The 23334-nt window shown below is 51.0% G+C and overlaps 1 protein-coding gene across 8 annotated transcripts; it reads right to left on the reverse strand.

The window, feature by feature from the left end:
* Nucleotides 1-1925: 1925 nt before the first annotated feature.
* HADHB (hydroxyacyl-CoA dehydrogenase trifunctional multienzyme complex subunit beta) lies at nucleotides 1926-23193 on the reverse strand. Of its 8 annotated transcripts, none has more exons than XM_074820400.1 (16): nucleotides 23133-23193; nucleotides 21333-21415; nucleotides 20905-20946; nucleotides 18652-18748; nucleotides 18037-18081; nucleotides 16079-16178; nucleotides 14766-14853; nucleotides 13983-14170; nucleotides 11128-11308; nucleotides 9214-9335; nucleotides 6880-6959; nucleotides 6744-6791; nucleotides 6256-6343; nucleotides 5632-5706; nucleotides 4996-5160; nucleotides 1926-2959 (listed from the first exon to the last, which is right to left on the reverse strand). In XM_074820400.1, the coding sequence occupies exons 2-16, from the start codon at nucleotides 21397-21399 to the stop codon at nucleotides 2924-2926; spliced, it is 1422 nt and encodes a 473-aa protein (XP_074676501.1). In that variant the 5' UTR covers nucleotides 21400-21415; nucleotides 23133-23193; the 3' UTR covers nucleotides 1926-2923. The 8 variants fall into 8 exon arrangements, with proteins under 8 accessions (XP_074676501.1, XP_074676498.1, XP_074676502.1 ...); XM_074820397.1 differs by having other exon boundaries at nucleotides 18652-18751; XM_074820401.1 differs by lacking the exon at nucleotides 23133-23193 and adding an exon at nucleotides 23074-23100.
* Nucleotides 23194-23334: the final 141 nt, after the last annotated feature.

Raw genomic sequence — 23334 nt, forward strand, 5'->3', positions numbered from 1 at the left:
CTCCGGTGGTGCCTCGGCCCCATCCTGCACCCGGCTGTCCATGGGGGACAGAGCGTGGGGGTGGCTCAGGCTTCCTGCGAAGGGGCTTTCATCAGCTGGGGTGGGTCCCGCAGCTAACCCCCACACCAGCCCCATGTCCTGCCAGTCAGAAAACTCCCCGACCATGGCAAAGCACCCGCATCCCATGCTCCCCACCGCTGCCTCCAGGGGGAATGAGGGTGACCGTTCTCCTCACTGCCCCCCTGGCCCCCCCAGCAGACAGAGGCTGCTCACCGGGGCGCCAGGCCAGGAGCCACAGCGAGGGCCCACTTGCCCGTTGCGTCACGCTGGCGCGCCGAGCCCGGCACACCCAGGAGGTGAGATCAGCCCCAGCTCGCCCATGAGCCCCAGGGGTACACGCCAGTGTGGCACAGCTCCCCCAGCCCAGCCGGGACCCCCACCCCAGCCTCGCCCTCTCCTCCCCCCACACCCTTCACCTCACACCTCCGCCCCGGCTTGGTGCCGAACGCCACTAGAGTGAAAGAAACCTTTGTCCCGGCCCTGCCCAGCACAGCCCCGAAACCCGGCTTCCTCCGGCACACTCGCGCCAGGCTGCGAGGGGCTCCCTGCTGTTCTGGGGAGCTGAGGGTCAGAGCCAGGCCAGGGCGGAGGAGAGCAGAGCCGGGCTCTGTCCACACCGAGAGCTGGTGAGGGGGCTCTGCAAAGGCTCCTCCATCTCCCCTCGTGGTTCGCTGCAGCCAACCCACCCCGTTCACCCCAAGCACCTTCCCCGCGCAGAGGGGTGCGGGACGCACCGGAGCAGCTTCGGCTGCGATGGCGGTGAGGGTCCTGGCAATGGTGGGGATGGCAGCGAGGTCCCAGGAAGGGTGGTGAGGGTCCTGGTGACAACAGTGAGGGTCCTGGTGATGGTGGTGATGGCAGCGAGGGTCCCAGAAAGTGTGGTGAGGCTCCTGGTGATGGTGGTGATGGCAGCGGGGGTGGTGAGGGTCCTGGTGATGGCAGAGATGATAGTGAGGGTCCCAGCGACGGTGGCAAGGGTCCTAGTGATGGTGGTGAGGGTCCTGGTGACGGTGGTGATGGCAGCTGGGGTCCCAGCAAGGGTGGCGAGGGTCCTAGTGATGGTGGCAAGGGTCCTGGTGACGATAGTGAGGGTCCTGGTGATGGTGGCGATGGCAGCCGGGGTCCCAGCAAGGGTGGCGAGGGTCCTGGTGATGGCAGAGCCGCAGCCGAGGCACCGTCAGAGCAGGGGGGAGGAGCAGGATGAGCCCTGAGGATGAGTCACATCCCGAAGAGCTGCAGCCCTGCCCTGCCAAGGAGCGTGTAGGGACCAGCCACCACCTGCAAGAGCCCCGCTCTGCTCCCTCCAGGCCCTGGGGAGGCCTTAAATCCCCCAAGTAACTGTGAAAACCATCCGCCACAGAGCACGGCGGGCCAGAACGCTCCAAGGGGGCCACGGAAATATTTCACGCTCGGGGACGGAGCACAAACAGCATCTTCCCCACCTCGAACCCGCTTCAGCTCCCTCCGGTCCCTGCAGCAAGGCCCAGGCAGGGCTCTTCCCCCCCCAACACAGCCACAACAGCCCCCTCAGGCTCGCAGCTTGTGCCCCCCCCACCCATGGGTGCTGCGGAGAGCTCCGTGCCCACGCAGGGTTTCGCTCCATCACCAAAGCGAGTGGCTGCACCGTTTTTGTGGCGCGGCGGGACGTTATTTTTAAAGATGTGTACAAAAGCCAACGGGCCCCTCTTCTCCCTGCACCCAGACAGTTCCCACTTGCTCCCGAGCTTTTTTCACCCAAGATTTCCAACCAGGAATAAACAAGAAGCACCCACGGTGGCCCCCAGGCCCCATCTCAGGTGCGTCGCCCGAACTGGGGGGGGCTGTAGCTGTTTCTTTCAGACAAAAGACTCCAAGGTTTTTGCAGGTTGTTTTAGAAAAATCTCTATTTCCCGGCAGGTAACACAAACCACCTCCAGCTAAGAAAACCAGAGAGGAGCAAGGAAAATAACCCAAAAGATTAACGAAAAGTGCAGGGACAATTGTCTCATCTTCCCAAAATCTTGGGAGAAAGACCCCAAGTCTGCCCACCTGAAGTTTTATCAGCAACTCAATTCTGCATAAGCATTACGCCGCCCCAGTTTCTGAATTTTCAAAACACTGGACACTTTTAAGCGTGTAATCAAGCACGAGTTACCAAAACAGTCTCAAAATCAGGTATTTTGATGATTGACTGGGGCTCAGGGTGGGTTCTGGGCAGGTTTTGGGGGAGCTCACTCCCATTTCTGAAAGCAGAGACCTGGTACCAGCCCCCACGCCAACCACCATAGAAACCATCCCCAACATATTTCAGGCGAGGGGAGGGAAAGAAAAAAGCCAGATTGTTATTTTTTTGTCCTGATTTATTGTGGCTAACGTGGGTGACGCTCATTTGTCAGAAGCTATTTGCTAATTGCAACGCTGTTGGGACATTGTGAGGCAAACTCCCTCCTTACAAACCAGGTCAGCCAACGTGGTGTGAACCCGTTTCTGGGAATAGTTGTTACTCCCCTCAAGGAGGCTTTAACTCGCACCTCAGCCCACCCACCTCCAGCACTTTACATCCTCCTTATCTCCATACTTAATTCTCTGGACAGAGCTTTGGAATCATTCCTCTCCGGGGGGGAGAAATCTCACTTATTGAAGAGTTACAGTAGAAATCAGATGGGTTACAAGGACTCTAGAAAGAGTAAGAGCCCCATTTTTTACTCTCCTGAAAGCAGAGTATTTCTTAGTTGAAAATTACCAGTTGAGTAGCTAAAAGGTATTTGCAAAGGCCACCAAAACTCCTTTCTGAGAAGGATTGTCTGTACATCTTTATAAATGCAATGAAAAGGCGCTGCCTGGCACAGGATGCACAAAGAGCCCCTCGGCTGTCCTTGGCCCGCTACTGAGGGTAAAGCTCCACCACCATCGCGTGTCCCTGGAAGGAGAGAGAGAGAGAACAGTCCCCAAAAGGACTAATTATTACAGACACACACTTGAGAGGCAATGCCCATCTCCCCACCGCCTTAAAATACAAAGGGAGAGGGAAATCCAGTGCGATTTGCTACGAGCCAGCAGTCTGGTGGCTTCGAGGCAGCTTCAGGCTGGCCGAGGCAGCAGAGTCCACCCTGAGCGACGTGTCAGGCTCCCCTGAGGGCCAAACTAGGAATTCGGGGTGGAACCACACCCTCAGGTGACAGAGGGTCCCCCCAGAACAGCCTCAAGAGCAGCAAGGAGGAGTCTCACCCCTATTTTCCTTGTAAAGATCTTTCTTCCCACAATTAGAAGAATGATGCTGTCCTGATTGGAGTGAGCAGCAGGGGGGGTTTTGGTAGCAGGGGAGGGGGCTACAGCAGTGACCCCCTGTGAGAAGCTTCTCGAAGCTCCCCCGGCTGTGGGAGGGACTCGCGGGGGAGTTGGTTTGTGGAGGAAGGTCTCCTGCAAGAGGGGGACCATGCTGGAGCAGGACAGGAATGCCAGACCTTCCCCCCTCCCTGAGGACCCACCACACCCCCCATCCCCTGCCCCCTGCGCCGCTGGGGGGAGGAGGTGGAGATTTGGGGAGCAAAGCTGAGCCTGGGAAGAAGGGAGGGGTGGGGGGACGTGTTCTCAGGATGTCGTAATGCTGCTCACGGCCCTACTCTGACTGTTACATGGCATTGTTGTTAGTGTCTGTATTAAATTTATGTTCTTTTTCCCTTCCCCTAACGAGTCTGTCTTTTGCCTGTGCCTTAAAGGATGAGATCACCCCTCTCTGTCCTTATGTCAAGTTCCTGGGTCTTTTGCTTCTCCTTCCCAGCCCTGGGGGGGAAGGGGGCAAGGAGCAGCTGCCTGTGCTCAGTTGCCCTCTGAGCTCAAACCACAAAATTCCTTTTTGGCACCCAATGAGGGGCTCAAGGAACACGAGCTGATAAGGATAGTAATAGGGAGTGCTAACAGGTAAAACAGGGACTGAATTCTGTTAAGAGGAAAGATCTCTGGAATTTCTGGTGTTGTAGTTGTGGGGAAGTTGGTTTTTCTTCTCTGTAGTGGAGGGAGGAGGGGTGGATTTTGTGTATTTTGTCTAGGTTTCATGATAATGTTATTTTTATTTTGGTGGGGGGAAGTTTTTCTGGTTTGTTTTTCATTAGTGTGTCAATGTATTGTCTTGTGCCTTTAATATCAATTCTTAAATAGGTGATTGGCAGAGGTGAGGGGTGGAGGGTCCTGGTTTGAGTGAGCAGAGGTTTGTTGGTAGCGGAGGATGGTTTTGATCCATCGACCCCTGAGTTATGGGCCCAGCACATGCTTGGGAAGTCTTTGAGTCGCCAAACACAACCCTCAGAACACGGTAGAAATCTCTCCTCCCCTTGGGTGCCGCAGGGGCAGCAGCGGGCTGGGTACAATCCTGAGAGGGGCTGGTGCCTCTGAAGTGGAGGAGAGGGGGCAAGCTCACAAGGTGACAAACACCCAGTGCCAAGGGACTTCAGAGATGTCCCCACCCCGGTGTAACTGGGCAGGATTTCACAGCAGCAAGAGCAGAGCTGAAATGAGGAGCGGCTGAGGGAACTGGGGGGGTTTAGTCTGGAGAAGAGGAGGCTGAGGGGAGACCTCATGGCCCTCTCCAACTCCCTGAAAGGAGGGTGCAGAGAGGGGGGAGGAGTCTCTTGAGCCAAGGAACCAGCGCCAGGACAAGAGGGAATGGCCTCAAGCTGCGGCAGGGCAGGGTCAGACTGGCTCTTAGGAAGGATTTCTTTGCAGAAGGGGTTGTTGGGCGTTGGAATGGGCTGCCCAGGGCAGGGGGGGAGTCCCCATCCCTGGAGGGGTTGAAGAGTCAGGTTGACCCAGCGCTGAGGGATCTGGTGGAGTTGGGAATGGTCAGGGTGAGGTTCATGGTTGGACTGGAGGAGCTTCAAGGGCTTTTCCAACCGAGATGATTCTGGGATTCTGTGAAATAGCTGCCCCTCTTCTGAGGGAGCAGTGCCAGACCCTTACCTGCCCCCCTGCGGCGCAGGCAGCGACCAGGCCATACTGTCCTCCCTCCTTCTTCAATCTGTGGGCGGTAGTCATGACCAGGCGGCAGCCGGTGGCAGCAAAAGGGTGTCCCAGCGAGAGGGAGCCCCCCCAGGTATTGAACTTCTCCAGAGGAGGGGCTCCGACCTGCGAGAACACACCGAGGCACGCACGCAGTCACTGGTCTGGAAGGAGATTACTTGATCTACTCACACCACCGAGGCTACAGTGCTCCGGGCTGGCCACCTAAAGTGCTCCTTGGCACGTAAAAGTGCCCGGCGACAGGAACAGAACTGTGCTCAAGGCTTTGCTGTGTCACCCGCAGCCAGACCAGTACACCCCACACTCTTGGAAACAGGCAGGACTGAGCTAACCCACCATTTCTAATTCCCTCCTCTCCAACAATCACCATTCTGGCTCCAGATCTCCACCTCCCACTGACGACGGGAACTGTCAGTTCCCAAAGTGGCTCCCACTGGGATTTGCTAACCCAGAGTTCAAGAAACATCATTTCTCCTCACAGAACGTAACACCAGCGCTAGTGTATCCCACCCCGGCGAGGAATTCAATTAATCCCGAAGTTAAACTAAAGATAAAAGCCTCCTGACTGCGTCTTACCTTTGACTTTCTGCCCATGTAGTTTTGGGCAAACCAGTCCGAATCCATAGCTTTCAGGTTCGCCAGTATCTGCCCCTGAAAGGGAGGCAAGGGCGACGTTATCAAGGAAATGGCAAAGGAAAGCCCAAGGCCAGCACTAGCAAATGGGAGACATCCTGAGATTCCCTACAGCCACAAAACTAACACAGCCAACTGAAAAAAAGGCATTTTTACAGGATCAGCCCTGTTAATCGACGTTAGCTCAACCTTAGCTAGAAAAATTAACAAGCCACCTCAGCAGAGTAACACATATTCCCAACCCAATTAGCAGATGATGTAAAGAAGTGGTTTCTCTCATATACAGGGGTCTTGGGAAAGAAAGATTTTTTTTTTTTTAACATATTATTTTAGAAGAATTTCTGTGGTGACTTCAAGCAACATAAACCACTCTTAGCACGGACTGTGTCAATGTGAAACTGCTGTATGTTTAAAATAGATACAGTACTTATATTTAGACATAAAAGTGGAATTACACCTATCTACATCTAGTGAAGGTCTTCACAAGAGCTTTCACCAGCGTGAAAACAGACGTCTACAGACTGGCGTTTTACGGTTAGAGGAATCCTCAGCGTTCTGAGTACTCACAGCAAAAGCTTCGTGGAATTCAAACACGTCGATATCAGCCATGGTGAGACCAGCCTTCTCCAGCACTTTGGGAGTAGCATATGTTGGACTGAAGAAGAGTTAAGAAACAGAAGCCTTGCATGAATTTATTTCCTCCTGTCATCATCCCCCTTTTCCACAGCGACCCGCGTCACGTTCCTCCTCTCCCGGGTTCATGGTACAGCTCTCTGCCTGTCCCGCTCCAACTGAAACACAACCCCAAGTACCAACACGCCGAGATGCCCCCCAGCAAATCAGGGTGAGTATTTCTGCCACAGCTGCTCTTCCCCCATGAGCCACTTCCCCCTCCTGAGTCACACCTCACGCCCCGGCCCTCACCCCTTTGTGAGGAGGTGTGAAGAGATGTAATATCTCATGAGATCCTTCACATAAAAACAAACATGTTGTGGCAAGACAAGGCTGTGTGCAAGGAAGGACTGTCAGGGGATGATCTCCATCATCGCACCTACCCCAGTAGCAGCTGGTCCTTTGGATCCTGGGACACATACACGAAGTCCCTGCACAGGGGAAATGCTGTTAGTAACAGCCAGAGGAGAAGGAAGCGAGAGCAGACGTCAGAAGGCACGTCCAAGGATCTCTTTTTACCTCAGGTAGGCCTTTGGTTTGTACCCCATTGCCAGAGCCTTCTCCTCAGACATGAGCAGAACTGCCGATGCACCGTCGGTCTGAAACAGGCAGACAAAGCCCGTGAGGCCACTCGCTGCCCAAGGACGAGCACACCCTGAGCACGAGAGCCCGACAGCCCCGCGGCACAGCAGCCTGCAAGGGAGGGTCCAGTACAACCAGTGCTTCCAGGACATCCCCCTGTGATACGGGACACAGAACAGGCTGCATGGGGGGAAGGGGAAGGGGAAGGGGAAGGGGAAGGGGAAGGGGAAGGGGAAGGGGAAGGGGAAGGGGAAGGGGAAGGGGAAGGGGAAGGGGAAGGGGAAGGGGAAGGGGAAGGGGAAGGGGAAGGGGAAGGGGAAGGGGAAGGGGAAGGGGAAGGGGAAGGGGAAGGGGAAGGGGAAGGGGAAGGGGAAGGGGAAGGGGAAGGGGAAGGGGAAGGGCGATCTCTGACGATGTTGGCACACACACTGCTGAAGCACTTCCTTAGAGCCCAGCCCCAGCTCTCCCCCTAGCGTCAAAAGCCCTGCCAGTCCCCAGGACAAGCTGGTTACCCAAACCCTCACCTGTGAGCCCACTCAGCTCCATCCCAAAACCGGGGTGTAACTCTGGGACACCCCAAGCCCCAGGCTCACCACGTTGCAAAAACAAACAGCGGGGCCCTGGCATGGGACTGCTCATTTCTGGGGTAACAGCCTAAGCTGGCCTACAGACCCGTGGCACACCAACAGCAGTTCAGCTGGTCCTGACACCAAGGCTGAGGCATTACCAGGCTTTTCTAAGTCCCCAGGAATGCCAGGGAGTCAACAGCATTGCTGCTGCAAGAGCCCCAGCAGTGGTTACTTGTCTCCGTGAAAGTGCTCCTCACAAACTGCGAGACAGCCTTTTAAAAACACAAGAATCTGCCAGGGCTGAGTGTGGGAACCAGAGAGTCACCTCAAGCCTCTGCAAGAGACTGTCTGCAGCATCACAGAATCATTCAGGTTGGAAAAGACCCTTGGCATCACCGAGTCCAACCCTCAGCCCGACTCTACAAAGTTCTCCCCTACACCACATCCCCCAACAGCTCATCCAAACGGCCCTTAAACACACCCAGGGATGGGGACTCCACCCCCTCCCTGGGCAGCCTATTCCACTCTCTGACCACTCTTGCTGGGAAACATTTTCTCCTCATGTCCAGTCTGAACCTCCCCTGTTGCAGTTTAAAGCCGTTCCCTCTTGTTCTGTCACTAATTCCCTGGGAGAAGAGACCAGCACCAACCTCTCTACAACGTCCTTTCAGGGAGCTGTAGAGAGTGATGAGGTCTCCCCTCAGCCTTCTCCTCCTCACACTGAACAGTCCCAGCTCCTTCCATCGCTCCTCACAGGATTTATTCTCCAGGCCCTTCCCCAGCTCGTTGCCCTCCTCTGCACTCACTCCAGCCCCTCGAGATCTCTCTCGGATTGAGGTGCCCAAAACTGGACACAACACTCCAGGTGTGGCCTCACCAGTGCAGAGCACAGGGGGACTATCACCTCCCTGCTTCTGCTGGTCACACTATTTCTAACACAAGCCAGGATGCCGTTGGCTTTCTTGGCCACCTGGGCACACTGCTGGCTCCTGTTCAGCTGCTTGTCAATGAGAACCCCCAGACCCTTCTCTTCCAGACAGCTCCAGCCACCCCTCCCCAAGCCTGTAGCCATGCAGGGGGTTGTTGTGGCCCAAGTGCAGGACCTGGCACTTGGCCTTGTTGAAGCCCATCCCATTAACGTTGGCCACCGATCCAACCTATCCAAGTCTCTCTGTAGAGCCTCCCTATCTTCAGCTTCGCTCAGATACACCTCACCTAATTTACACAACTACCTGAGACCCCAGCATCTGAAAAAGCTTCCTTTAAAAGCGCTAAAGAGAGGAAAAAGGAGTATGTGCAGAAGAGAGCTCATCATAGACGTACTTGAGAAATCTCTGTGGATTACAGGGCAAGCTTTAAAGTGACAAGTTTAGACTAAAACGACAAACTTCTAGACTTACAGTGTGATCAATCCCACCCTGGGACAGAATTTCTAGACATGCCTTTGAATGAACAACCCTCATGAGGCAGCTACAGAGAAGCAAATGGGTAAGACAGACCGAAACTTCAGGGGCTTAGTTACTGATTTTAAAATGAAACAATCCAGTGCCCATGTTACCCTTGAAAAATCCGAAAGCAGGGGATATTACAAAGGAGACAACTGGTTCCCACAGATTATACAGCTTGATCTATGTGCCTGCGGGAGGCAGAGGGTAAACTGGGAGGTTTTCCCCTCTGGCTCAGTGGTGGGAACACACATTACCAGGAAGGAGGAGTTGGCAGCTGTGACAGTTCCGTAGGGCTTGACAAAAGCCGGCTTCAGCTTGCCCATCTGCTCCATCGAGGAAGGACGGATCCCATTGTCTTTGGTAACTGTGTCTTTGCCTGTTGATGAAAAAAGCATATGTAAACTATGAAAGTCAGCAACATAAATGTTGTCAGCACATCAGGAGTCCAGGGGAACAAAAAAAAAATAATCAGAAACCTCTGCTTTTTATGACAAGTGGGAGGAGGAAAAAAAGGGAAATCCATTCATGGTATCAGGATATTTAACATGGCTAAAAAAAAAAGCACTTAAAAATTGAAGCTACGTTACTTTCTCTCCAAAGACTGCAAAAATGAAGTGCTGCAATCTATTTACTGTAAGAAAAAATTACCACATGGAAACCCCAGTTGAAAATAATTTATTGAAAAGAAAGAATTTAAATTCAGATTAGAAAGTCTAAATTGGAGAACTGGGCCTAAATCAGTATATGCTTGTGTGCTGAGTTTTGAGGAAGTAAGAACACTAGGAAAAACCAAATATACCCATCTTCAACTATACCCACTGCTTAAATAGTTAACAGAAAGCACCAATTTTAGTACAAAGACCATATGTAACTGTGAATCTACAAAAGGTCTCTCTGGGAAACTGATGATGGAGTAGAAGTGCCCCAGATGAAGAGATATTCCAGCAAAGTGTGCCCGCTGGCTGAGGGGGATGCGGGTAGGAGTCAGGCCACAAAGGACAGCTTAAAGCTTCTCCCCAAACTCTTTCCTATCTGAGCCAGGACTGGGAGGCCTGGGGAACCGGCATCTACCAAGCAGAACACATCTCAGCTCTTCCTGTCCAGCACCTGGTTTATCAGACCGGGATTTTATCAGGTTTTCTATTTGTTGTTAATAGCTTGGGGTGTAAAGATGGGTTCTCTGGCCTAACTGAAAGAACAGAGGGATTCTTGGTCCAACTGTTCCGATTTTCCTTGCTCTATGTAGAAGAATTTTAAATACAACCTCTGGTATATTTGAAATAGATTTTAAGGCCCAGTGAAATGTGTTCAGGACCGAGCGATCCTGTACCGTTACCAAGGCAACCGGAACGCTGCTCCACAGGCCTGGAAAGTGTCCTCAGCCTGCTGCTTGGATAGTCCCAGCCCAAGGCTGGTTTAAATCCCAGGCAAGCTAATCCTGTAGAGCCAGGCTTAACAAAGGATGGTTAATTGACTAAACACGGGGGTTTTGCCAGATTAAGAGAATTCAGTATACAGAAACCGCTCGCTCTACCCAAGCTTTTAACAAAACATCTTGAAGTCTTTCTCAGAACTGTGCGAGATGAAAACTAGTGGAAGGAAGATGAAGAAGATGATGATGACCCGAAAGATGGCCCTGAAACTGAAACAAGGATTGGAACCAGAAGAGAAGAATTCAGCTGGGACAGGGGATTGTAGTGAACTTTAATAAATGATGAGAATCAAGAACTAAAAGCTTGAGTGGAAACTTAAAGACTTTGGACTTAGATGATAGATTCAGAAATAGTGTATAAACTGTGCAAGGCCTTCGGACATGTGCCTTTCACTGAGGTGATGGCCCAACTCTGAGCTGTTAATAAAGCAAACCCAGAGATACCCGCAGTCTGGTGAAATTCTTTAACGCTCTGTCACCACATTAGCACGGATACAAGGTGGGTACAACAAAATTTCGATATGAAAGGATGTGTTTATATATTTAAATATGCATGTTTAGAAACATGCTCCTATGGCAGTACTTTTCCATGGAGAAACAGAGAGCATTTCAGAGTTAAAATCCGTATCAGATACACAGAACATTATGAATCTGACCTCAGCACCTCCCCTCCTTTTCTGCATAAAATATTTCTTTTATTTATTTCATTTTAGCAACAAAACACGTGCACTTTTACCTGGCACTTTGAAGGGTACCACATCAAGCAGCAAGCCTCCATCCTGAGCTTTCTTAGCAAGGGTGTGCGAACGGAGGGCGTACTCATCTTGCTCCAGGCGGGAAACGGCAAAGGCAGCAGCCAAACGATCGGCCGAGTGCCCCATGGTCTCACTGGTAGAGAACTCTGCCACAGCTGGGAGCTACAAAACAGAAAAAGAAAGTCAGCACAGGTAAACACCTCTCCCTGGGCAGTTACATAAAGGGCAGAAGTCGGGTAAGCCCTGCACAGTCAGCCAGTGAGGCCCTTCTGTTTATTAAGCAGAGCGGTTAATATGCAATTAATGGAAAGTAACCCTACCAGAAGTGGTATTAGAGGTGTTAAGAAATAGATGAAAACATCTTTTTTTTAATGATGACTTATAAATAAATGAGATCATAGAAATAAGAAATCAATGGTCATTGTGATTCTGAATAAGAGACTAGAGATTAGTAAACTATTGTAAGGCTGCAGGTGTTCAAATAATCTGAAGTCATAAAACCACGCTGTGCTGCTCATTTGTCCCATGTACAGCCCTCAGCATGGCTGGCCAAAAACCCAGCCTAGTTAATCCGTGGATAAAGAAAGATGAATTGAAACCTTTAGTTTAGGTATGTTTAAGCTGATTATATTTTAACTGATAAAGACATGAGGTAAGAAATGGGCGATGATCAGAGCATCTAGTTTTAATGTTCTTAAAAGTTATAAGATTAACTTCTCAGAAATTAGAAATGTTAAATGGAACATTGAGGAAAGGTTGCGGGAGACAGATGAAGAAAGAGGCTGTTTGAAGCTGGATGACTTGACCCTGAAACGGACCAACAAACCATGTGATCAGGAGCAGAGCCAAAGACAAGAACGGACTTGCTGACTGATGGAAATTTATGGACATTTCTGATCACTGAAAGAAGAGAGAATTGAAACATCAAGGGAAACCAAGGTGGACTTTGTATGATGTGATAGTTTAGAATCCCTATACAAGAAGGAGCAGGGACTGGTGTAAGTTGCCATTCACTGAGGTGGTGGCCCAACTCTGAGTTGTGGATGTGATCATAAAGGCAAACCTAGAGCGAAACCCATTCTGCTACAAGTATATTTTTATTTGTCTTTATCAAGAGGAACCATCGCTTTCAAAGATTTTAGGAAAAAATGGATAAAAATAAGGCCCAGACTGCTGCTTCCTCCAGAGGTTCGAGAACTGCACTGCGCTTGCACGTGCAAAGAGCAGCTGCCCTGTGCATTTAAAAAGGAATCCCCTATGAAGGGTGACCAGATTTTTTGAGCTAAGGTGAAACACCACATCCTGGGACCTTAAAACTCCTTGTTAGATTCCTCCTCAAGCAAAACCAGAGGAGCAGGTGATTTGAGCTTAGCTTTTGTTCTTCCAGCCCCCCACAGGAAATCCCCGCGTGCATTTAAGCCTGCGATGCTCATCTCTTATTCAGCCTGGGGATCTCATCTCCACCGCACGCTCGCTGCGCTGAAGGCGGCCGGCACAGACACAGTTTGCTCGGGAGGAGCTTGGTGGCAGCGAGGAGGGACAGGCTTTTCCTTCCCATCTCCGCCATGGTGGAATTCACCCCTCTGGTGACCTCCAAGGCAGGGACGGGGGGCTCCTCTGCAGCAAAGTCCTGACACGAACCAGCAGACCGCCGATTCTCGTCAGGGCCCAAACACGGGAGCTGAACGCATTCAGCACCTGGCAGGACTTGGCCAGGAACACTAATCATAAGGCGTATTAATCAAACCACAATTAATATACTGAGAACATTCCTCTCTGCCAGTCAGAGAGGGACCTGGGTGAGTTGACTGATAATGAGCCAGCAGTGTGCCCAGGTGGCCAAGAAGGCCAATGGCATCCTGGCTTGTATCAGCACTAGCGTGGCCAGCAGGGACAGGGAAGGGATCTGATCCCTGGGCTTGGCACTGGTGAGGCCGCCACTCGATGAGTGGGTTCAGTTTTGGGCCCCTCACTCCAAAAAGGCCATTGAATGACTTGAGCGTGTCCAGAGAAGGGCAACGGAGCTGGTGCAGAGTCTGGAGCACAGGTGTGATGGGGAGCGGCTGAGGGAACTGGGGGGGTTTAGTCTGGAGAAGAGGAGGCTGAGGGGAGACCTCATGGCCCTCTGCAACTGCCTGAAAGGAGGGTGCAGAGAGGGGGGATGAGTCTCTTGAGCCAAGGAACCAGCGGCAGGACAAGAGGGAATGGCCTCAAGCTGCGCCAGGGCAGGGTCAGACTGGCTCTTAGGAAGGATTTCTTTGCAGAAGGGGTTGTTGGGCGTTGGAATGGGCTGCCCAGGGCAGGGGGGGAGTCCCCATCCCTGGAGGGGTTGAAGAGTCGGGTTGACCCAGCGCTGAGGGATCTGGTGGAGTTGAGAACGGTCAGTGTGAGGTTCATGGTTGGACTGGAGGAGCTTCAAGGGCTTTTCCAACCAAGATGATTCTGTGATATTAACCACGTTACTTCTATCATCTAGGAAACAAAAATTCTTCTGGCCTTTAGGACCCTTGCATGAGCTTTATATTTATGGGAAAAAACTTTTGCAGTCTCCAGCACTGTTTGTCTAGGAATTGCGGGAGAGGGGTTTTGAAATAAGTTCAATTTACTGAGGACCAACATGTAAGAAGACAAAGCAGAGAATCACAAATGCTATGAGATGCATTAACCAACTGCACTTTTAACCTAAGGCATAGCACAAAGAGCCGATACACCGGCAGCCATCTTACCCTTTTTATATCCTCCCCACTGAGGCTAAAAAAATTGCCTAAGTCGACTTGTTTTACACCTCCTTATAAAACAGCGTAGGTAAATATCTAAATGCCTGAAAAAAAATTACCTCGGGAGCAAAGTAGTTGGGGCGAATTTTGGAAAGCAGGGAGAGCTTCTGGCCCAAGGTCTTGGCTCGGTTAAGGGTCAGCATAGTCTTCCTCATCTTCCTACTGTGACGAATGGGAACGTCTGACATCAACTCCACACCCCCCGCTACGACGACGTCGCACTGGCCAGCCGCAATCATACCCACACCTGCAGAAGGAGACAGAGCTTCCCATGAGAGCTGGGGGGAGAAGCGACACTTACCCCATTCGTGCCTTGGACACTACATTTTATTTCCTCCTCCAGCCTCTGGCTTCGGCCGAGTTACAGAACACAGGCTTAACAGAGACTGACCAGGTTGAACAGACATTTTCTGAGTCACGCTAGTGACTCAGAATTTTGCTTCCACTTCTCTTTGTCACACACAGCAGTTGGGAGAATCATACCCCCAGCCATTAGAGACAGTAACCAGGTCTCCATTTTTTTGCACTGTTTAGGCTAAGTCAGACATGAAAGTAGCCTGAAAGGTATCAACTTCCTTATCGTGATGTGGTTGTTACCTCCCAGGCTAACACAGACCCTGAGTACAAACTATTGCTGAGTGCAAAGGGTGCCAAGCTGCTGGCAGGTCTACAGCACACACCCAATCCGTATTATATTTTGTCAGCTCAAAAACTTTCCCTCCATTCCAGAATTTCTTCATATGGTCGCTTATATCCACTAAGCAGTGCAAGTTAGACGAGGGATGTAGAGGAGTTGCTAAGCTCAGTCTCACACCCACAGCTTGTTCTTCCAGCCAACATACCTGTGGTCATAGCCTGGTTTGAAGAAATGCAAGCCATGGTGACTGTATGGGCTGGAGTTTTGTCAGAGAAACCTGCTCCCAAGGCAGCCTACGAGCAAAGAACGGCTGTTAAAATCTACACCTTCTGCAAGACAGGGTCTGAGCTACCTTCTGCCCAGCAACACACCTTGCCAGACTAAGCTGGGAACAAATACATCGAGTTTCCAGTCAGGCAATTACTGCAGCAGCTCATCCCCTCCCCAGACTCCGGGGAGAGGAGGAGATGGCAGCTGCCAAGGCTCTCAGTCGCATGATGCCATCACCAGCCCCCCATTAATAAAGGGACAAAGTCATCACACCCCTCACAATTTCAAAAGAGCCTCCAACTAACTCGACATCATCTCTGCTTCACCTTATTTGCAAAGGCAACACGTGAAAGGAATTACTTAGACCCCTCAGTAGAAGGCACTTGCTTTTCACAGAGCAGAAAACACTCCCTGCAGCTCAGAAAGCAGCATCACAGCTGCCCCAGGCGAGAGCCCAGCCTCCCGTCATGAGAGAACGGCTCCCAGCAAGACCTTCCCTACTTGAGATGTGGCCAACTAGTTGAAAGTTCAACAGTTGTTCCCGAGTTAAAATTACACCGCGGCAGCCTCATCTGACTGGCAGGTGACCAAAGCAACTATTTGCATATACAAGGCGAAAACTGCTGATGGAACTGGAGAGCCTCATAACCTCCCGAGTCTTTCCAGCCCAGGTTACGTCACAGTTTCGCCCAGTTGCAGAGAACAGCAGGTTACAGAAAATCCAAAGCCGCCTCTGTAACGTGGCTTCAGTGGATAATTTCTGTGGATAATATACGGATTGTGTTTTCTGACTGCCAGAAAAAAGGGCAGCTAAAGCTACTCCATTTCAAATCATTCCAAAGATGCATCTGATCAGCCAGCTAAAAGAAATAAATACCACAGTAAAGCAACGTATCACAGCATGCTCTGGTCCCCCCAGGTACTTCAGACGAGCCAGCCTTTGAGTCTGACTGGTAATTAAGAGCTGAGTGATCAGCAGTCGTTAACAAGAGCTTGCCTTTCAGGGAAGAATCAAGCAGAGGCTCCAGAGGGTTAAAACGCACTTGATCTATGGCAGATTTCAAGAGAAGGCAGAGCCCATACAGTCACTTTCACAGGCAACACTGCACAACTAGTTCATATTCTCAAATCACATTTAAATGAACCATAATACTAGATTGATTTTTTTTTTTTTTTTGGCAAGTGTTTGTCATCTTCATACTCGCTGCAGAAATGGGACTCACAGGGGAAATGCTGCACGTAACCCACCTCTCTGGCAACATTACTGGTTTTCACCTCCTGGATAACTGTGCCATAAACAATATAATCAACAACCTCCCGTGGGACACTGGTCCGGTTCAGCAGCCCCCTAAGGAGAAGACCAAAACAAAGAGAATTTGCACCACGTAAGCAATAACCTTGTTCCACTCCTCAAACATCCTCTTTCCACCAGCTTGGCTAGAGAATGAGGCAACAATAGAGCCACATCTTCCACCGCCAGCTCAGAAGAAATCTTTTGTGCATAGGCACTTAGGGAAAAGTGTAACTGACTACAGACTGCAAATAATCATGGTGATTAAATCATGTAAATTATTATGTAAAATAATTACATAATTTAATGAAACTAACTACTCTATCCCTTCACCGCTCTCAGAAATGGCTGTTAGTATCTTCCCCAGTTTGGAGTGTTCTGACATCAAAATTAAAGGAAGAAGGCCTTAAGAGGTAACAAAACCAATCACCCTCAGTGTAGGAAAGTGTAAATCTTCAGTAAAGACACACAAAAAAGGAGCAGTGTGTTTTCACAGTTCGTCAGAAAATATACTGTGTGATTTGCCTGAACATCTTGACAAACACGTCAGCGCAGCAAACCCACTGCAGGCAGCGCTTTAAGGCCACTGGGATTCAAATGTGGTTGCGTGCACCAGGAAGTACCAAAGAAAAATGAAACTAAAGGCACCTCAATCAATAACTTCTCTTCCACAGCACATTAAAACCCCCTTGATGGCCAGGACAGAGCCCTCACACAGGACTAACACACTGTCAACCAAATTAGGCTGCCCTGGTAAAGCATGGCATTCAGACTTGGCATGAGGACACCCAACCTCACAATCACCAAACCTTGGGCCTTGAAATCTCCCTCCCCCCACCCTGCTCCAAGTAAAGCCTTCTCTCTTTCCAACAGCGCTTTGCCCCGCTTCTCCACAAAACAAACCCACTGCTCATGGCCTGCAGCTTTTGACAAACCACTGCAGAATCACAGAACAGGAGGGACAGGCAAGATGTCAGAATCAGCTCGTTATTCTGGTTGCCACTTAAGTTTCTCTGCACGGCCCACACCAACAATAGAATCCCAGAATCATTCAGGTTGGAAAAGCCCCTTGGCATCATCAAGTCCAACCCTCAGACCGACTCTACAAAGTTCTCCCCTACACCACATCCCCCAACAGCTCATCCAAACGGCCCTTAAACACACCCAGGGATGGGGACTCCACCCCCTCCCTGGGCAGCCTATTCCACTCTCTGACCACTCTTGCTGGGAAACATTTTCTCCTCATGTCCAGTCTGAACCTCCCCTGTTGCAGTTTAAAGCCGTTCCCTCTTGTTCTGTCACTAATTCCCTGGGAGAAGAGACCAGCACCAACCTCTCTACAATGTCCTTTCAGGGAGCTGTAGAGAGTGATGAGGTCTCCCCTCAGCCTTCTCCTCCTCACACTGAACAGTCCCAGCTCCTTCCATCGCTCCTCACAGGATTTATTCTCCAGGCCCTTCCCCAGCTTCGTTGCCCTCCTCTGCACTCGCTCCAGCCCCTTGAGATCTCTCTCGTATTGAGGTGCCCAAAAGTGGACACAACCCTCCAGGTGTGGCCTCACCAGTGCAGAGCACAGGGGGACTATCACCCCCCTGCTTCTGCTGGTAGTAGAATAGCTGCAACCTCCATGTTTAGAAAACTAGTCAGAATCCAATGAGCTAGAATTTGTCAAGCAGGACAACAACACCATCTCTGTGTAACAACATACTTTAACACAGGCCTATTGTAAACCCTGCGGCTTAAGCCGCCTCCTAAGGTGGTGGTGGTGGAGCATGAAAAATGAAGCACCTGGATCGCATCATTCAGAGACAAAGCTAGACGTTGGCCTCCAAACTTCTAGAAGCCGCCATCCCAACACTGGGACCCCAGCACCTCAGCAAGTTTTCTGGGCCCTTTCAGCATTTGATTTACTTACTGCAGCGCAGCTCTTGCTAAGTCATGGGGCATAAGATCCGCATACCTGGAAGTTAAAGAGAGTCAGAAACTTAGGGGTGTCAGAAACAGGTACAAAGGACCAGTGACATACCAGCAACGCTCCACTGCATTTATCATCAAACATCTCCTACCCTGGGTTGTGAAGACTCCCTGTGTATAGGTCAGCACAAAATCCCTGCCCTAAAACCACCAAAAAAACAGCAGTAGCAGAATAAAGAAATCCCCTCCCCATGCTAAGAGTTAGGTCTGGTCCTAATTCAGCTGTGGATTTGGGGCTAGAAGAGTCTACAGCCAATTCTCTGCGCCTATCCTGCTAGTTTTGTGAAACCTGTTGCTTTATCCGCTACGATTCACCACCAGCTTCTTCTAGGCATGCAGCATAAATCCCCCTTCTTCTCAGAATTCATATACATGACCAGTCTTCTTCAAGCCAAATCAGGTAAGCTGGAGTAAGTGTAGCAGCCTAACTCACTGCCACCTCAGTACTTTTAGGCATCATAAGTACATTAAAATGAACAAGTAAGCCAACTTTTTTCACAGAAAGATTCTACTATTAACCAAGTCAGTGTGTATTTTCTTCTTATTTTATACTTACGAGGTGCCAGACTGCAAAAATGGAATACGGACGCCCTCTACCACAACAATATTCTTCACGCCACTTTTGGTTAAGGTTTTCTTACTCTTAGGCTGGACTGCTAAGAGAGAAGTGATGTTAACAAGACTACCAGCAAGCTTAAAGAAAGACCCTGTAGGAACCCCCTGAAAGGAGGGTGCAGAGAGGGGGGATGAGTCTCTTGAGCCAAGGAACCAGCGGCAGGCCAAGAGGGAATGGCCTCAAGCTGCGCCAGGGCAGGGTCAGACTGGCTCTTAGGAAGTATTTCTTTGCAGAAGGGGTTGTTGGGCGTTGGAATGGGCTGCGCAGGGCAGGGGGGGAGTCCCCATCCCTGGAGGGGTTGAAGAGTCGGGTTGACCCAGCGCTGAGGGATCTGGTGGAGTTGGGAACGGTCAGTGTGAGGTTCATGGTTGGACTGGAGGAGCTTCAAGGGCTTTTCCAACCGAGATGATTCTGGGATTCTGTAAATACTAGAAAACTAGGGAAATTGTTCTCTTTTGGCACATAAGTCAAAAGCACAGTAGGTAGGACACCCGAGCTGTAATCTTGTCTCTGTCTGGCTAATTATGTGATAGGTGAAAAATGATTTAACAACTCAGTACGTCCCACATGAGCAGATTCACCTATAGCTGCACTGAGGCAATGATACAGTCGAGAACAAAGGCACATACCTCCCAGTCTCTGGGAGACAAGCCTACTGCAGGAAGAGATGCCTCTAAAAACACAATACGAGCAAGGAAGACCAAACTCAAAGCCTGAGTAAGATCTCTCACTGCGGGAGCAGCAAGGACTGCCAACTGCAACCCACCTTCCACAGTAACTGCCTAGACATCACAGAATCACAGAATCATTCAGGTTGGAAAAGACCCTTGGCATCATCAAGTCCAACTCTACAAAGTTCTCCCCTACACCACATCCCCCAACAGCTCATCCAAACGGCCCTTAAACACACCCAGGGATGGGGACTCCACCCCCTCCCTGGGCAGCCTATTCCACTCTCTGACCACTCTTGCTGGGAAACATTTTCTCCTCATATCCAGTCTGAACCTCCCCTGTTGCAGTTTAAAGCCGTTCCCTCTTGTTCTGTCACTAATTCCCTGGGAGAAGAGACCAGCACCAACCTCTCTACAATGTCCTTTCAGGGAGCTGTAGAGAGTGATGAGGTCTCCCCTCAGCCTTCTCCTCCTCACACTAAACAGTCCCAGCTCCTTCTGCACAGTTGGGCTCTTACTGCACAGTTAAGGTGAGATAATTCAAAAAGATAATTCAAAAAGTTCAGGAAGTCAACTAATTTTCACTCCCATAGGAAAGCAGTAGCAAGGAGTGCATATAGCTGCTCTGGGTAACTTGCTACTTCTCCATAGCCTGAGTATCTCGGGTTCAAGCCAAACCACGTCATGTCACAGTATCATTCAAGAAGCCACTGTCAGAGCTCTTCCAGAGTGATGATTAACAGAGTTCAAGGAGAATTTCCTAATGCCATCAGGCCTGCAATCTTAACGAGCACAAACAGCAGCTCCTTTACAAGCAGCAAAAGGACAAAGACATGTAAAAGCAGCCTAACTCCAGCTAAATACTGTGCTCAAGCCAGCTGAGCACCCAGATGAGACTCCAGCACTGTTCTTGGGTTACACAAGTCGCTCTGCGCAAAGCCAAGGAGGAGGGGGAGCTGCTGTCCAGGCCTGTTTCCAAACTCCAGGCAGCTCAAAGCATCAGCCACCTGAGCAACCGCCCCACAATGAACCCCCCAACGCCAGATCACCCCGCCTGCTCGCTAAGGGCCACAGCTAAAAACCCACCTAAATGTGGGCACTCGGTGGCTCCACCGAGAGCTGAGCCTCTTACTGGTCTCGCTGGATTTCAGAGCTAATTCTACAAGATTCTCCTCGTCAGGGACAATCCCCTCCCCTCTGAGCAAGCCATCTGGTTATGCTGGGACAGTTTATAAACCCCGAGCTCAGCCTCTCTGTTTAGATTCTAGAAATAGCAATCCATCAGGGGACGACGGGGCGTGAGCTCTGCAGCTGGGTGCAAGGGGCGTTCAGAGGCTGAGAGGACTCTGCTGCGAGCAGGGCTTTGCCTGTAGTTTTATTTATTTGCAACTTCCTCAAACTAAGGCTGTCCGCAGCGTATTTCTGAGAGTTAGGTAGAACGAGACTCTGGAAAAGGGAGGCAGCTTCAAAAATAGTCTTCCCTAGCACAGACCCACTGAGATTCCCAGTGTTATCACTTTACCTGCGGCTTGTAACTGTGAAGAGCAGCTGAGCGACCGAGCAACTGGAAAAACAAGAAGCGAAACATAGGGTCAAACTCGACATGTTAGAAACATTTCTAGTTTCTGTAAGAACTGTTAAAAAAGATAATATCACAGTAAGACAACTGCACCTGAAGATGTGTGAGATACTTTTTAGTTTACTCTGTCCATAAAAACGACACCGTTCATGAGATTTCTCCCACATCTGATGTGGAAAGGGACAAGGATCACAATGGAATTAGTTACTTTAAAAAAAAAAGCCATCGTCACCTCTTTTAAGATGACAAGGGAACAGACATTCAGATGCAAGCATCCATGTCAAACCCAACACTTAAAACAGAACTTTATGACATACGAATTCAATAATTTTATAATTATTTACACTTTTAATAAACATAAAGATACTCACAGACCCTGGCGGCCCATGCTGAGGAAGCAGGGAGGTTTCTGATGGCATGGGTCAGTATGGAACGCATTTTGATACCTAGAGAGCTGGAAAAAGACTGATATTAGCCCTGTCTGGTCTATTCGGAACAATTTCAAGGTAAGTGATCTGCCTACTTCTCGCAGAGCCAAAAAACTGAAAAAGAAGAAGACGCTCCAAGGGCAGCAGCACAGAGGATTACTTCCTATTACGCTTTTTGAACAGCAGCTAACTCACGAGGAGTCTGGCTTCTGACTGTAGCCTGCGAGTGTTCCTGTGTATAAATACTCGTCTCCCCATGACCCAGCACTGTACTAACAGCAGCCAGCGCAGTTTTCGATTCCCCTCCCGATAACTGTCCCACCACTTCCCCACTGGAAAATTGTCCCAGTGCCCAGCCGGTCTCACTGCCAGTGTGACTCTCCTGACGCACTCTCCTTGGCATGATTTCATGCCGCTACCCCTCGTTTTAACTGTTGATGCTAACCTCAGTAACTTTCGCTGTGTATCCCTGTGGGAAGTGGAACGAGTTGGCATCCGCTACCCCCTCTGTCACTTTCCCAAAAAGCTCACGACCTGCAGACAAATTCTTATCTGCAGTTTTTATTGCCCAGGGCAAAAAATAGTCCTCACAGCTCCAGTTCTTTGGCTGCCTCACAGCAGCGTTCATCTCACTCTGTTATGCTTTTAGCGTTCAAGCTAACAGCACTCTCTCCCCCAAATACACACACTTTCCTTAGAGAATTAGGGACACCCCTGTGGTCCCAAGCCCAGCTCACCCAGGTATTGCAGCCCTCCACAGCTTCTCAAAACTCAGCCTAAGCTGCCAGCCAGCCCCTTCCCCTTCTACGTCTCACACTTGTGACATGCCACGCAGTATTCTTCATTCCCCAGCCCGCTCTGGCTACGCTGGCACCCCACAAACCAAACCCGGGCTCCTCACATCAGTAAAGGCCCAGAAAACAGACCTCCTCCTCCTCCCCAGCATCCCTGTGTTCTCTGCCTCCATCTGTGCCAAGCTCCCCTCCCACATCTGATGGAACCTTTTCCCCAAATCTCCCCTGACAAAAAACATTTCCTCTCCAGGCACCCAAACCTGACACACCCTGCACACTGCAGAGCTGCTCTCCTCACAACACACCCACTGACCTCGCCCCCCACCCCTCCCAAACATGCACTAGCCCCCACATTTTCAATAGCCAGCTGCTCCCCTGGCACCCCGAGACAGCCTCACACCCCCACAAATCGAGCTGCCCAAAGCTCCTTCCAGAGGCTGCAGCATCTGTCCCGCTCCCACAAACAGCCCCTGCTCCTCTCCCCACACACGACACGTGTCCCCTGACCCTTGTACACGCCACAACACCTTTCACCTCCACACAAGCTGCACCCCCACCCCGCGGACTCACGGCGCACACAAGCTACAACCCCCCCCACACTACCCACTCGCTTCTCCCCGAGACAGACAGCCCCCCCCATACTCCACACCCACTCCTCACCCCCCATACAGCCCACACGCACTACGCACCCACTCCTCAGCAACACACGCGCCACACACAGGCAGCCCCGCCCCAGGGACACCCTCACGGGGCCGCACGCACCCCACCAAACCCCCAAATTTAAGCGACACCCCACACGTCCCCACCCCTCACGTACACCACAACTCACTCCTTCACCCTTCCCCCCTCCATCGGGGGCCAACCAACCAGCCGCCCACCACCCCCTTTACCCTCAGCGACCCCCTTCCGCTCCCCCTTCACCCTCAAACCCCCCCCGGCACCCACGTACCTCCGCCCGCACCCAGCACCGCCCCGCACCGCCGCCGCGCCGCCACTCAGGAAGGACCCCGCTCCCGCCCCACCCTCCGGCCTGCCCGCCGCCCGCCTGAGGGACGCCGCCCGCCCCGCAGCCCGCAGCCCGCCCTCTCCCTCCCGCCGCTCCCGCTCGCTGTGGATCAGCAGCATCCGAGACCTCGCGGTGGACGGAGAAA

The sequence above is a fragment of the Strix aluco genome, chromosome 3 (genome assembly GCF_031877795.1).
Source record: "Strix aluco isolate bStrAlu1 chromosome 3, bStrAlu1.hap1, whole genome shotgun sequence".
In the NCBI taxonomy this organism is placed as follows: domain Eukaryota; kingdom Metazoa; phylum Chordata; class Aves; order Strigiformes; family Strigidae; genus Strix; species Strix aluco.

What these genes read in the sequence shown, in the direction of transcription:
- HADHB (XM_074820393.1), bottom strand. Translation starts at nt 21,884, where the DNA reads ATGCCAACTCGTTCCACTTCCCACAGGGATACACAGCGAAAGTTACTG. An exon ending in AAACCAAAGGCCTACCTGAG is followed by an intron (nt 6,792 to 6,879) that starts GTAAAAAGAGAT and finishes TCCCCTGTGCAG; the next exon opens with GGACTTCGTGTATGTGTCCC. An exon ending in CCTGCGCCGCAGGGGGGCAG is followed by an intron (nt 2,960 to 4,995) that starts GTAAGGGTCTGG and finishes CTCTCCTTCCAG; the next exon opens with GGACACGCGATGGTGGTGGA.